The 14,848-nt window shown below is 44.9% G+C and overlaps 1 protein-coding gene across 1 annotated transcript; it reads left to right on the top strand.

Moving 5' to 3' along the window:
* Positions 1 to 539: 539 nt before the first annotated feature.
* On the top strand, positions 540 to 13,140 carry LOC119354996 (poly(A) polymerase I-like). The gene is made up of 13 exons (XM_037621764.1): positions 540 to 801; positions 896 to 1,006; positions 2,182 to 2,279; positions 2,709 to 2,795; positions 2,981 to 3,111; positions 3,192 to 3,264; positions 3,366 to 3,411; positions 3,509 to 3,618; positions 3,734 to 3,841; positions 3,923 to 3,982; positions 11,343 to 11,404; positions 11,572 to 11,884; positions 12,473 to 13,140. The coding sequence occupies exons 1-13, from the start codon at positions 618 to 620 to the stop codon at positions 12,695 to 12,697; spliced, it is 1,608 nt and encodes a 535-aa protein (XP_037477661.1). The 5' UTR covers positions 540 to 617; the 3' UTR covers positions 12,698 to 13,140.
* Positions 13,141 to 14,848: the final 1,708 nt, after the last annotated feature.

The following is a 14,848-nucleotide window of genomic DNA, read 5'->3' as shown; positions in this document are numbered from 1 at the left end:
GGGTGCCAAGCGTGGGTTTGACACGGTGATCATTGCTACCACTTGGGCCTTATGGAAGCAGTGCAACGCTAGAGTGTTCCATAGGACCAACCAACAGATGACGGCGCCAGACCTGACCCTTGCCATCATCGCGGAGCTCAAAGAATGGAGACTAGCCGGTTTGGGAGGAGGAGGCTATGGCACGTTTTGTGAGAGTGTTGGCATAGGTTAATTGTAGGGTGTGCTAGGACTAGGGTGTGCGTTCCTGATGGAAGCTTGCTTCCGTCCAAACTCTCTTGTACATTTTGTGCTCTTGTTTCTTCCCTTTTATAAAAGTAAGGTACGCCTTTGGCGTACTCTCGAATTTTTTTTTTTATCGAACCCAACACACCCTTCACTGCCCACCAAGAATGCGCCCTAAACTCCTTCTAAAAAAAAAAGAATGCGCCCTAAAGCTCGTTCAAGCTTGGCGAGCCCACCTATCCGATGAAGATCCACGGGCTAGGCTGCGGCCTGCCAGTGGGCTGGCTGTCTATCAGCTCCGGTACTCCATCGCATCGCTATTCCTCGTCTCGTCTGTTTGCTATCCCATCCCCCTCGTCGCGCGTCCGCTGGCGTGCGCCGCCGCCTCTATCCGAATGGCGCTTCGCTCGCCGGAGCTGCGCTTCGCCGCCTCCACCGGGCTCGGCGCGCTCTCCCGGCCCAGCCGCCTCGCTCCTTCCCCCCTCGCCGCGCTCGCTTCCCCCCGCCGACGCCGCCGCGGCCCGTCCCCTTCCCCTTCTCCCTCGCCCTCCGACTCCAACCCCTCGACCGCCTCCGCCGGTAAGTCTGCGCCTCTTCTTGCGTATTCTCCGCTGGTCTGATGGTGATACACTGTGATTTCGCTTACCCCCCGAACGGGCCAAGGTCTGTGTAGGCGACGCGGACGGGCCGGAATGGAAGAAGGTCAGCGCAAAGCGGTTCGGGTACAAGGAGTCCATGATCCCCGATGAGGCATGGAACGTCCTCCACCAACTCCGTAGCAGAGGTGCGTCCCTTTTTCGTGTGCTTGTTTTTTATCGTGGAAACACTGAATTGTCATTACTAATCTTGTCTTTTTTCCTTTCTTGAGGAGGGACCAATATTATCTGTTGTTCTTGAGTTTATGAGAAGGCTCTGATATACATATAGAAGGATTTCTTTTTAGCCCTAAAGTGAATCATTTAGCTGAAAGTTTGCTCCTTTACAGCTATTATGGTAATATCATGGTTCAGCGTTTGATTCTCGTGATATAAGAACATAACCACTAGTAAATTATAGCATTCTTTTATTTTTTCCATGAAATACTCGCATTACCATTTGAGGCCTCCTTTGGTTCATAGGATATGAATTTCATCGGAATAGGAAAACCATAGGAAGTGAGATGAGATGTATCTCAAATCCTATAGGGAAAGAGATGTCAATTGGTTCGTAGGATAGGATATTTTTATTTGGTCTAGGATAATGTTTTTTTTCCTTTGAATTACAAAGGATTTGTTCCTATCCTATACAGGAATAGGATTCTATTCCTACAAACCAAAGGGCCCCAAAGGAAAATTTCCTCCAAAATCCAATCCTTTAGAAGTCCTACAAAAATCTTGATGGTTGATGGTATTAAATGGGTAAGAAATGTATCTGGTTTTATTGTTCCACTATTCAGTAAGGAAGTTCAATTCCACCGTGTTACCCTTGTTAAGCTTCATGCACTAGCCAACGCAACCAAAAGTCTGAACTAATGGAAAGGGCTAGGCAATCCACATATACACTTCAACACCCCCTCTCACGTGTGACGCGGAAAGTCAACACGTGGATAGACTCAGAGGTATGGCTCAAGAGGCATATACGTGGACAAAGGGGGGCAACAGCAATGTTTCGATAAATTGCGAAAGCCAGGACTTAACTCAAGACCTCGGACTCTGATACCATGTTAAGCTTCATGCACTAGCCAACGCAACCCAAAGTCCAGACTAATGGAAAGGGTTAGGTAATCCACATATACACTTCAACAACCCTGCTGTTAGGTAGCTAAGAACTATAAAATATTGTTTTTCCTTATTATTCTAAAACCATGATGATAATCGAAGGTTTTTTATGTCTTCAGGTGAAGTATCCATTTGTATTTTACTTTTTTGTTATCGCACTCCCAGATTCAGTGACATGTGTATGTGTTTTACTGTTTTGCAGGATATGATGTGTACTTGGTTGGTGGTTGTGTTCGAGATCTCATAATGAAGAAAATCCCAAAAGATTTTGACATAATAACAACAGCTGATCTTAGGCAGGTTATAACTCATATTAACGAGCATGCCATTGTTATGCAGTGATTCTATTACAAATTGGTTTGTTGTGTGTCATACGTTTCTCAGAGTCAAAGCTAACATTTCTACTGAAATGTGTAGATAGTAATTTTTCTAGAATAATACTAGTTTTGTCAAAATCAACTGCAACAGACATAATTAGTGTATTTGCTTGATATTAGATGCATGCAGTTTTTCCTTATCTGAAATAAGAGATACCTTCAGTCTATCCGTGATAAGTGAAAGGTATAAATAAAACCTATGTATAATTTCACTTCTAATTCTATGTTTGCATGTGTCATATTTTGCAGTTATGTTGCATTGCAAGTCGTCAACAAATTTGTATTCTATTTGAGATGCAAAAGCAATTTTGTTGACCTTACCAACAAAGGATGCTATTTTGAACTCTTGCAGGTGAAAGACACCTTTGTAGGATCAGCTGTTATAGTAGGAAGGCGGTTTCCCATAGTTCATGTACATGACAATAATTCCATTGTTGAGGTTCGTACACATTCATGCTTACTTGGCTGGATCATCAGAATTTTCACACTTTAAGAGGGGGGTTGTTGAATTAGATTTCCTTTCACACCGCATATGCTGCCAACTCAATACTGAGTGTCATTGAATTAGATTTCCTTTCACGCCACATGTGCTGCCTACTGAACATTTCTTATCCTCCCTGGCAGGTGTCAAGTTTTAATACTTACGTTCGAGGGTCAACTGGCAATCAAATGCCCACTTCAAAGAGCCCACATTGTAGCAAGAACGATTATTTACGCTGGAAAAACTGCCAAGGGAGGGACTTCACTATTAATGGGTTGGTGTTCCTTTACATGATAACTGGTTTCCATACTGCAAGCTCTGGTATGCATATTTGCTGATGTTAAATGTGTGCAGATTAATGTTCAATCCATATTCAGAAAAGATCTACGACTACCTGGGAGGCTTTGAAGATATTAAGAAAGCTAAGGTCTGCTGTATTGATAATTGTTGTAGTTGCATCATCTTTGCTTGTGTTCAACATGAGTCATTTCATTTATTTGTTATGATATCCTTTTTCCCTTTCAACAGGTTCGTACTGTTATTCCCGCCGCCACTTCGTTCCATGAGGATTGTGGTCAGTATCATTTCAAATTTGTTTTTTTGGATTTCCTTTTTATTTTATTTTTGCCTTTCTGTGAATTTGGCATTAATGTGCAATCTGTAATTAACAGCTCGTATTCTACGTGCAATCAGAATTGCAGCTCGATTAGGATTCAGCTTTCCCAAAGAAACAGCTTATTATGTGAGAAATCTTGCCTGTTCTGTGGCAAGACTTGACAAGGTTTGGTCCTGTATGCACAATGTGCTTATATTTTGTGAATGTTTGTCTTCTCATATGCATTGAATAAGCAAGAACGGAGCTCAGGTGCCTGTCTCTTATTGATTCCTTCTTGTAGGGAAGATTACTCATGGAGGTTAACTATATGCTTGCTTATGGTTCAGCTGAAGCTTCTTTAAGGTTGCTTTGGCGATTTGGTCTTCTTGAACATTTATTGCCCTTTCAGGTATAGCTATGGTTGATATCTCAAAATATAGTGGTGTTTGTTGTGGTAATTTTAGCTGAACTATTTCGTTGAGCTATACAGGCTGCATATTTTTCTTCAACTCTTTTTAAGAGGAAGGATAATGGGACTAACATGTTGCTGGTAAGTTCCATTTTTTTTAAATGTACATCTCACTGATAAAAGTTTGGGCCCTTGAGAATATACTCAAATAACATTGTTTTTTTTCATTTTTACTTAATTAATAGAGGACTCATAAAGTTTGGGTCCTTGAGATTGTAGTCAAGTAACATTTTAATTTTCATCTACTTAATTGATAGAGAAACTTACTCTGTACCCACTACGATTTTTGCAATTCTCAAAACAGCACTCACATCTCACTTCTTCCCAAAACACCACTATGAACTAAGGCTGATAGGTTAAGAAAAGTAATATTTGCCGTCACCTATTCGTGCCATCCTCCTCCCTCCCATAGTCATCCTACCAACATGTACGCAGGGGCATTCTCGACGCCAACCTTAGCCACATAAGCCTCGCTCCTCAGCTCCTAGGCCTTATCCAATGGGATTGTAATACATTATAGTCCCTCAAGCTGTCAAGGCTGTGAGCCCTTGACTATCAGGCACATGCAGACGGAGCACAGGTGCTTAAGGCACCGACGCCTATGCCAAGGGAGCATGATTAGTGTTTATGGGAGAGATGATTCAAGGTTCCTTTGGGTATATCTAGAAAAAAAAAACAAATTTTGCCCAGTGCATTCACTAACAAAAGTGGGCCATCAGTCAAACTTGGATAAAGGTAATGTGTGAGTTGTACTCCGGAGCGAACAGACTTTGGTGGCACTGGGGCAATTTACTCAGATTACTAATAAGTTACTAAATGTTTGCCAATGTTTTAAGTTCTACTAGCAATTGTGTACGTGCAATGCATGTTTTACACAATATGTATGTCGTGACGTATATGCAACTCAAAAAAGGGTATTGAGGGTGCTCCACGCGCGAGAATGCAGGCTCTAATGAAGGAGTTGATTCAGCAAGGAGATGTAAAGGAAACTATCTGATAAAAATTAAGTGAATGATTGTGCAATTAATGCAATTATAGGTTCGAACTTATTTTAGTTGAGTGCCCGTGCGTTGCCACGGACATCAAATTTACTTGTTGCTCACCATCCTCACTTGCCGCCTACACAGATCCAACCTCACGAGTTTTCTCGCCGCCATCATGAACACGTGATCACCCCCTTGCTCTCCTTCATCGTTTGACCATATGGTCATAGAATTGCCCTTCCATAGCCCTAACAACCCCTCACTGAAAGAGCCTAATCCATGAGAGATATTGGTGTAACATGCTGTTGCTCAAATGTCGTATAGCTCGAGGGATATTGGCCTCCAGAAACAATGCTTGTACATTGCCACATAACAATAAGTTTAGGCATAAAGATAGTTTTTTCGGCACACAGAGATAGTTGTAAAATCATCTTGTAATCCACAAAGCAAGAGTCCTGATTATTATTTTTGAATAGTTTGTACGTGGTACGTGGCTTATTTTCATATTGTGATAAATATGACCTTGTGCTTGGCTTCCGTTTAAGGTGACACCTTACCTTCTGTATGCCTGCAGATCACCATCAAAGGGAAGAAAAAAAGAAAAAAAGAAATATTAGCAGTACTGTGCTCCTCACATGCCTTTGTTGGCTTTATATGTCAAGATACTTACAAGTCAAAACAAAGAAGCATTAGAATAGGCACATGGAATCTCTAAGAACAAACTAACATGATACATGATCATTCAGATCAGCAATCATATCACCATCAGGAGCTCCTCGTTTTATACAACCTCATCTATCTCCAGTGCATCATCATCTCGCCAACAAAGGAAATCATCGATATAAGTGCCATTGGGGCCTCCAAGTTATTATCCATGAAGAAATTCAAAACAGATATTGGCGTCCCAATGAAGACTAAGCTGACAACATAGCTCTGGTAGATGAGCAAGGCCCCAGAAGGCAACTCCTGCATGACCATGTTGGTGCTTGGCTATCATAGACCCCAACATTCAGTTTCTCACCGTAGGTCCCAGCAAGGATGTGACCACCGAAGATAGTTTTGATTCCTGAACATGCAATAACTAAAATAATGATAGATACTCTCACAAAAACAAAACAAAAAACAATTGTAGACCTAAGATATTTTAGTGCAGACAAAAACTCATAGAACTAACTTGGAAGGAAAGAAAACTACTATATCAGGATAATCTCAATTAGGTATGTACTCCCTCCGTCCCAAAATTCTTGTCTTAAATTTGTCTAGATACGGATGTATCTAACACTAAACTGTGACTAGATACATCCGTATGTAGATAAATCTAAGACAAGAATTTTGGGACGGAGGGAGTATGTGCAAACATGATAATAACTTCATATGTATCTCAGTTAGGAGTTTTAAGAACACAAGTGAGTTGAACACTGCTGATACGCCACAAGATTACTCCAAAGTCCAAAAGCACTGAAGATAAGAGTCTGTAATGTCAATCATAAAAGCCATAATGCTATTTTTAGCTGCAAAAGGTGAATACAGTAGAGACTCTTCTACAGAAAAGGACGACCTCCACAATCAAGATAAAACTGATTACTCTGATGGTAACATTATTATTGTTTTACACTTTTACCATAAAATTGTGCAACAAACTGTACAACTAAGTGATCCTCCCAATATTGGCAATAATCAACAATTGGTTGAAGTGTTGCAGAAGCATGGCAATGGCTAGCGATATTTCAGAGTAATATATCCTACAAGAAACAAGCTGTTAAATCTCAAGAAAGACAACAATCATCGGCGAACTGGAAATGATAACAATATATCCTACAAGAAATAACAACAACAACAACAAAGCCTTTAGTCCCAAACAAGTTGGGTAGGCTAGAGGTGAAACCCATAAGATCTCGCAACCAACTCATGGCTCTGGCACATGGATAGCAAGCTTCCACGCACCACTGTCCATAGCTAGCTCTTTGGTGATACTCCAATCCTTCAGGTCTCTCTTAACGGACTCCTCCCATGTCAAATTTGGTCTACCCCGCCCTCTCTTGACATTCTCCGCACGCTTTAGCCGTCCACTATGCACCGGAGCTTCTGGAGGCCTGCGCTGAATATGCCCAAACCATCTCAGACGATGTTGGACAAGCTTCTCTTCAATTGGTGCTACCCCAACTCTATCTCGTATATCATCATTCCGGACTCGATCCTTCCTCGTGTGGCCACACATCCATCTCAACATACGCATCTCCGCCACACCTAATTGTTGAACATGTCGCCTTTTAGTCGGCCAACACTCAGCGCCATACAACATTGCGGGTCGAACCGCCGTCCTGTAGAACTTGCCTTTTAGCTTTTGTGGCACTCTCTTGTCATAGAGAATGCCAGAAGCTTGGCGCCACTTCATCCATCCGGCTTTGATTCGATGGTTCACATCTTCATCAATACCCCCATCCTCCTGCAGCATTGACCTCAAATACCGAAAGGTGTCCTTCTGAGGTACCACCTGGCCATCAAGGCTAACCTCCTCCTTACACCTAGTAGTACTGAAACCGCACATCCTGTACTCGGTTTTAGTTCTACTAAGCCTAAACCCTTTCGATTCCAAGGTTTGTCTCCATAACTCTAACTTCCTATTTACCCCCGTCTGACTATCATCAACTAGCACCACATCATCCGCAAAGAGCATACACCATGGGATATCTCCTTGTATATCCCTTGTGACCTCATCCATCATCAATGCAAAAAGATAAGGGCTCAAAGCTGACCCCTGATGCAGTCCTATCTTAATCGGGAAGTCATCAGTGTCGACATCACTTGTTCGAACACTTGTCACAACATTATCGTACATGTCCTTGATGAGGGTAATGTACTTTGCTGGGACTTTGTGTTTCTCCAAGGCCCACCACATGACATTCCGCGGTATCTTATCATAGGCCTTCTCCAAGTCAATGAACACCATATGCAAGTCCTTCTTTTGCTCCCTATATCTCTCCATAAGTTGTCGTACCAAGAAAATGGCTTCCATGGTCGACCTCCCAGGCATGAAACTAAACTGATTTTTGGTCACGCTTGTCATTCTTCTTAAGCGGTGCTCAATGACTCTCTCCCATAGCTTCATTGTATGGCTCATCAGCTTAATTCCATGGTAATTAGTACAACTCTGAACATCCTCCTTGTTCTTGAAGATTGGTACTAATATACTCCGTCTCCATTCTTCTGGCATCTTGTTTGCCCGAAAAATGAGGTTGAAAAGCTTGGTTAGCCATACTATCGCTATGTCCCCGAGACCTTTCCACACCTCAATGGGGATACAATCAGGGCCCATCGCCTTGCCTCCTTTCATCCTTTTTAAAGCCTCCTTGACCTCAGACTCCTGGATTCGCCGCACAAAACGCATGCTGGTCTCATCAAAGGAGTCGTCCAGTTCAATGGTAGAACTCTCATTCTCCCCATTGAACAGCTTGTCGAAGTACTCCCGCCATCTATGCTTAATCTCCTCGTCCTTCACCAAGAGTTGGCCTGCTCCGTCCTTGATGCATTTGACTTGGCCAATATCCCTCGTCTTCCTCTCTTGGATCTTGGCCATCTTATAGATGTCCCTTTCACCTTCCTTCGTGCCTAACCGTTGGTAGAGGTCCTCATATGCCTGACCCCTTGCTTCACCAACAGCTCGCTTTGCGGCCTTCTTCGCCATCTTGTACTTCTCTATGTTGTCTGCACTCCTATCTAGGTATAGGCGTTTGAAGCAATCTTTCTTCTCTTTAATCGCCTTCTGGACATCATCATTCCACCACCAGGTATCCTTATCTTCGCTTCTCCTTCCCCTGGACACTCCAAGCTCCTCCGAGGCCACCTTACGAATGCAAGTCGCCATCTTCGTCCACACATTGTTCGCATCTCCTCCTTCCTCCCAAGGGCCCTCCTTAATGACCCTCTCCTTGAATGCTAGAGCTACCTCCCCCTTGAGCTTCCACCACTTCGTTCTAGCGACTTTGGCACGCTTATCCCGCTGGACACGAATCCGAAAGCGGAAGTCAGCAACCACCAGCTTATGCTGGGGTACAACACTCTCTCCAGGTATCACCTTACAGTCTAGGCACGCACGCCTATGTTCTCTTCTCGAGAGGATGAAATCAATCTGGCTAGAGTTTTGGCCACTACTAAAAGTCACCAGATGTGATTCTCTCTTTCTAAAGAGGGTGTTAGCTACAATCATGTTGTAGGCTAGAGCAAAGCTTAAGACATCTTCTCCTTCTATGGGTTTCATCTCCATAAGAGTGGCTGAGTTTTTACGTTGGCTCGCCAAGCCTATCATAACCCTCCTCCTTTACCCGGGGCTTGGGACCGGCTATGTTGAGACAACATAGGCGGAGTTAATATATCCTACAAGAAATACAAGGCCTAAATTAAGTAATTTAAAATGCTCATAAAGCTTGTATTGAATATAATAGTATAATATGTAAATAATCTAGGAGTAGAACGATTTTGCAATGTGATAGCATTTGTCATCTCTATTTCCCCAGCTCATATTTTATCAGACCAGCAGGGTACTCAACGGGAAGATGATGAGTTTATCACCATGATTGATTATAGTTCACTGAAAAGAATAATGAATGAAGCAGTAAAAAAAATTGAAGCATAGTTGGTAGCTACGGCTTCACCCAGAAACATCTCAAGTATTTTTATATATCACAATAATATTCCCTCATATCTGGCACGGTACAGATTTGTTTGAAGGGTCTGTGGGGGCAGAAACTGCTTCATTCAGATATTAACCTTGAATCTCAAGTATTAGCTAGCAGCTCTCCCTTTCCCTCTGTCTAGTTCTAAAAATGTGCAGCAGAGTTATAACAAACGTCATCTAAATTACAACCTGCAGTTCAGAACTCATAAACATGATTGATTTGCTATCCCTTAAGCTAGTTCTTTAGCTAACTACAGAATGTGCATTCTCCCCAACCCCTATTACTCATTTTGTTTCTGATGGCAAGGCACATATATAGGCTTGTAGATAGAAAAAAAACAGGGAAGCCAACATGTTCTATCTTTCTTCTGCCCATACAAGAATCTGCAAACAAGTTAGTTTTATTAAAAAGGCAGCAGCTCATTTTTATTCATACAACAACAGCATGTCACTTCATTCATGCAACAGTAGCAACACAGAGCAGCACTGTGACAAGGAATCAAGGATGTAAAAAAAAATGAGAGATAGAGGGGATGACAACCTTGCTTCTGGAGGGGTGACAAACTGACATTCAGTGTTTATCCTTGCCTTTGTCGAAGAACATGCGGAGTGCGTGGTGGGCGCCGGTGCAGCAGAGAGAGGCGGCAGGATGGCGTGGACTGAAGACTCGGACGAGCTAGCAATCAGCCCGTACTTTCGCTGTCCACCGCAGCGTCCGCACCGACGCCGTACTCGCTGGAGATGAGCCCGATGCTCGAGACCGAGTAACCGATCCCATCGAGACGGGCGGAGCAACCGACGCAGGCAAGGGTTGGGTCGAGGGACTCCTTGACCTCGATGGCACGGTTGACGCCAGCGTCTATGCGTGGGCGGTGCCCGAGTGCTAGGAGGGTGGGCGCCTGAGTCACCTGCGTCGGCGCCTACGCCAGCGCGGCGGGCACGTGGATTGTGAGCGAGGAGGAGAAGCCAGGCCACAGTCGTGGGAGGAGGCGGGCGCGTGGTGGAGGAGTACCGAGATCGACCTCTGAGGGAAGATCTGAGGTAAGACAAGGGACGGCGGTGACAATTTTTCTCATCAGGAGAGATATGTGATTGGGAGGAGCGAGGGGTTGGGCGAGGGGAACGAGGACGAAGGCGAGGTGATTGGATCAACGCGATGGTGGCGGTGGTGGGAGTCGTGGGTGGGGTAACTGCACGCGTGGGTCTTGGTTTGATTTTGTGTGCGGTCGTTTTTCTTTTTTCATGCGGAGATTTTTTTTTGCGCGAGGGGAGGAGGACGGACACGGGAATCGGTAGCGAGGGATCGGGAGAACTTACGTACGAGCGCAGGGGAGGTCGAACCATCACGACGTTCGATCCTCCTTTAATAGTAGAGATTATAGGTTCGAACTTATTTTCCCAGTCATTTGAGTCCATTTTTTTGGATGCTCTAGTTCAATTGAATCAAACATAACTCATACCTATTATATTGGAGCCCAGTTCTTTTGGTCGATTCTCCTAGAATCTTGAGAATCAGACCTTCCCCCAGATTCTCTCAGAATCTTGAACCCATATGTTTTTGACAATCCTAGCTAGTTAGGGTCTAAATATGTTTTTCACAATCGGCCAAAAGAGCTGGTCCCCAATATAATAGATTGGTTGCAAAATATTTCTAAGTTGAGATTGTGGCGTTCCTTCTGTTTGGGAGGCAATTCCATGTTGTGGTGGCATTGCTATGGATATTTTTTTAATTTGGCTTTAGTTGCTAGATTTGTCTATTAAGTTTACCATCTTGTGCGCGCAGGTCCTATTTTCTAAGCTGGATAGTTTTCTTGCACCTAACAGGCCATGCCATAATAGTTTATGGTAAGAGTTGAATGATTCAACTTGTTATTTCTGTACAACTCATCAGTTTATACAGATTCCACACCTCTAATTCTAAGAAGTATACATCCTTCCAGACTCTTAATGTTATCCGTGGGATTCAGTACTACTTGCTAAGATGACATTCTATTTGATTGTTGTTTCTACAGGATAAGCATTTTAGCGTTCCATGAGGCGTTGGTGCGCAAACCACGGGATCCTTTGGTGGTGGCTACTTTTGCACTTGCTGTATACCTTGGAGGTGATCTGCCACTGGCAGTGGATATTGGACAATCAATCAACCGTCAACATGATGCTGGGTTTGCAGAGCTCTTGGAACCACGGATGCGGGGCAAAAAAGGGTTATTAGCTGAAGTAAAAGACCTTGCTATCTCAATGAGGCAGGCATTAACTGAAATGACTGACAAGTATTATGTTGCAAATGCTATGGCGAAAATCCCTCAAGCACCGTCCTCAGATCTTGTAAGTGTAAATTCTTCTGCCCTCCATATTTAGTTTAGTTATTTGCTGCTTGCAAGTAGACCTGTTGAAATATTGTGCTTTGGGACAGGCCTGAAACGCCAGGCCCCAGTCTGTCCAACTCTGTAAGGGTAAGCCTGAGGCTGGCCCAAAGCCTTTTTCAAATAACTTCAACTAATGCTGATATCTTTCTGGGTAGTGGTGTATCTAAGTACTCCCTCTGTGCCTAAAGTTGTACTAAATCAAAAACAGTTATTTTAGGACGGAGGGACTATCTCTCAAGCACGGGAGAACATCTCTCTGGTCTAAGAGAACTCTCATATTATCAGTAACAATATTAACTATGGCCTATAAAGCATGGTATTTTAACAGGTAGGAGTAGTCACTTAGCCAGGAATAGCCGCTCCTGAACTAACGCATGCATCCTAAGATTTCCTAGTTCTTTACCTCTTTATACGCACAACATTGCCAGCACTGGTAGAGATGAACTGCAGCCATGCTACTGTATTTTATCTATTCTAGATGGTGACAATTGTAATGCTCCATGTACTGATGCTGATTTATGCCATCTTGGTACATATTCCGGTTTAGGTATTTATCCCACTACAAGCATACTTGAAGGTTCTCAAATTAATTGAGCGTGTTCAACATGGAAAAAAGGAGATTGGTTACGAACCAAAAAGCGATGGAAATATCGATTATCACAATTTAGCAAATGGTACACCTGCTGAAGTAAGAAATCTCTTCACGCTGGTTGTCTTTGACACGATATACCCCCCGAACCTGGAGAAAGAAGATGACAGCTCTAGAAGATGAACGATCAATTCTGGGATTCCTAAAGAGACTTGTGCTGCCGAGAGCTTATGCTCCGATGGCTTGCAATAGAAGCTTGTGGAGCTTCCCAAACTTGACCTGCCGTGTCGAATCAAGGAGAGCAGCAGATGTTATTTGCTGGGTCGGATGGGGTTAAACTCAGCTTCCATGACCATGATGTGTTGTTAATCATCGTGGCCTATGGTGTACACTTAAGTTGGTCCCGATTTAGCAACTGCTCGGTTTTTCTGGGTGCAACTGTTTCTTCCCAGATTATCCCGAGTCAATGTTTCTTTCTGATCTGTTGGAAAAGCTGTGGATCTCATTTCAAATTACTTTCTGGTACGCTGTTATTCTATTATGGGTATCCCCTGCACACTAACGCCCAGACTGCATGGAATAGTTGCAAAAAATTGCTAGTGCAATAATAGTTTCTGTTTCTATGATGTCGGACGGTGTTGCAATTCCATATTTTTCATAACGCGACGATTTTTGCTTCTGGGTGTGATTTTTGGCTGAGTATTTTACCATGGGATATTTTCTCCTGCAGCTGCGTGTCAAAAGCTAGACTGGTACTCCCTTTTTAAAGAAATATATATATAAAAAAGAAATATAAAATTGTTTATTTCACTATTTCTTTACAGAGAGAGGGAGTACTACAGTATTGATCGATCACCCGTCTGACTTGTGTATGAAAGACCATCGATGAGGCACGTTTTAAATCACTATTTACAGGGGGAGTAGGTAAGTACGTTTTGCTCAGAACGCGATGGTCAAGTCCACCGTACCGTACCCCACCCACTCACTTCTGTCTTCCACGTGGAATAGTTCACGTGATCAATGAACAAAACCACCTCGTGTGGCGCGCGCTTATTTGCTTGTTCCGCGAAACAGCATGGTAGCTTTGCCGGCCCGCCGCGTTTGCTTGTGTAGGCACCTCCAGACTCTAGGACTCAATATATGAGATAGTACATACCTCGTTCGTTCGTTCTTTATAGTTAAGAGCATCTCCAACCGCTGGGCCTCCAGGAGGCTTAAAATCGCCGTCTGGAGATGAACCAATTTAAAAATTGATGTGGGGGTTTTGGGGTTCCCAGCCGCCGGCCTTAGGATCGTCCCTAGAAGGTGTTTTAAATTTTTCTTAAAAAAATTCGGTTAAAATTCGGCAAACGGGACAAAGATTCAGTTAAAATTCGGCAAACATGGCATTACTTAGGTGACTTAAATAGATTTTTACATAGCAAAGTGAAATACTTACAAAAAAGGCCGCAACTACAGGCCGAAGAACGCGCTGAGCGTAGCGAAGTGGCTGCCATCGCCGTTGTCGTCGTCGTCCTTCTCCTCCTTCACGCTGCCGCCCCTGCTGGCCCCCTGCCCGGGGTCGCCCTGGCGGACGGGTGGCGGCGCGTCCTCGTCACTGTCGTCGTCGAGAATGACGACGCCTCCCTCGTCGCGGCCACGACGCCGAGCGACGATTTGCTCTAGGGCGCGGCACTGGCGCTCCAGCTCCGTCCGCACCCAGTCTTCGCACGCCCACTTCAAGGCCACCACGTCGGAGAGCTCCAGCTCCGTCTTCACGGCAACGAGCCCTGGCTCTGTCTTCACGGAGGCGAGCCCGGGCTCCGTCTTCACGGCGGCGGCGAGCCCTGGTTCTGTCTTCGGCTTGATGAAGCGGGGAGGAGCCGAGGAGGAGGCGCGCCCGCCCTCGTTGATGACGATGTCGGCGCTGCGGGTGCGCCGGCTGAGCGGCGTCCCCGCGGGCTCGGCCTTGACGCTGAACATTGCCGGCGACCCGGAGGAGGAGCGGGAGAAGGAGGAAGAGGATGACATCCTCCTCGGCATCCATTGGCGTGGCGGGGCGGCAGGATAAGTCAACGGCGGGTTGTTGCCGCCCTCGAGGTGCTGGAGGAAGGCATGGAGAGTGCGGCCGGGGGCGCCTCACCACAGGCGGCGGCCCTCGCTGTTCTTCGTCCCCCGCACCACCGGTGCCTCGTTGGTGGAGGCCAGCCGCTGCGCCTGCCGGTGCTGGAAGTACGCCGCCCATGCCTCATGGTTGCCGGCGGCGTACTGTGGGAGGGCCCGTTGCTCCTCCGTCAGCGACGCCCGCACGCGGTCGACCTTGTTGGCGAAGTAGTCGGCGCGCACGATGACGTC

The sequence above is a fragment of the Triticum dicoccoides genome, chromosome 2A, assembly GCF_002162155.2.
Source record: "Triticum dicoccoides isolate Atlit2015 ecotype Zavitan chromosome 2A, WEW_v2.0, whole genome shotgun sequence".
NCBI classification, from domain to species: domain Eukaryota; kingdom Viridiplantae; phylum Streptophyta; class Magnoliopsida; order Poales; family Poaceae; genus Triticum; species Triticum dicoccoides.
Note: the sequence above shows the minus strand (reverse complement) of the source record. Positions and strands in the feature narration are given on the sequence as shown.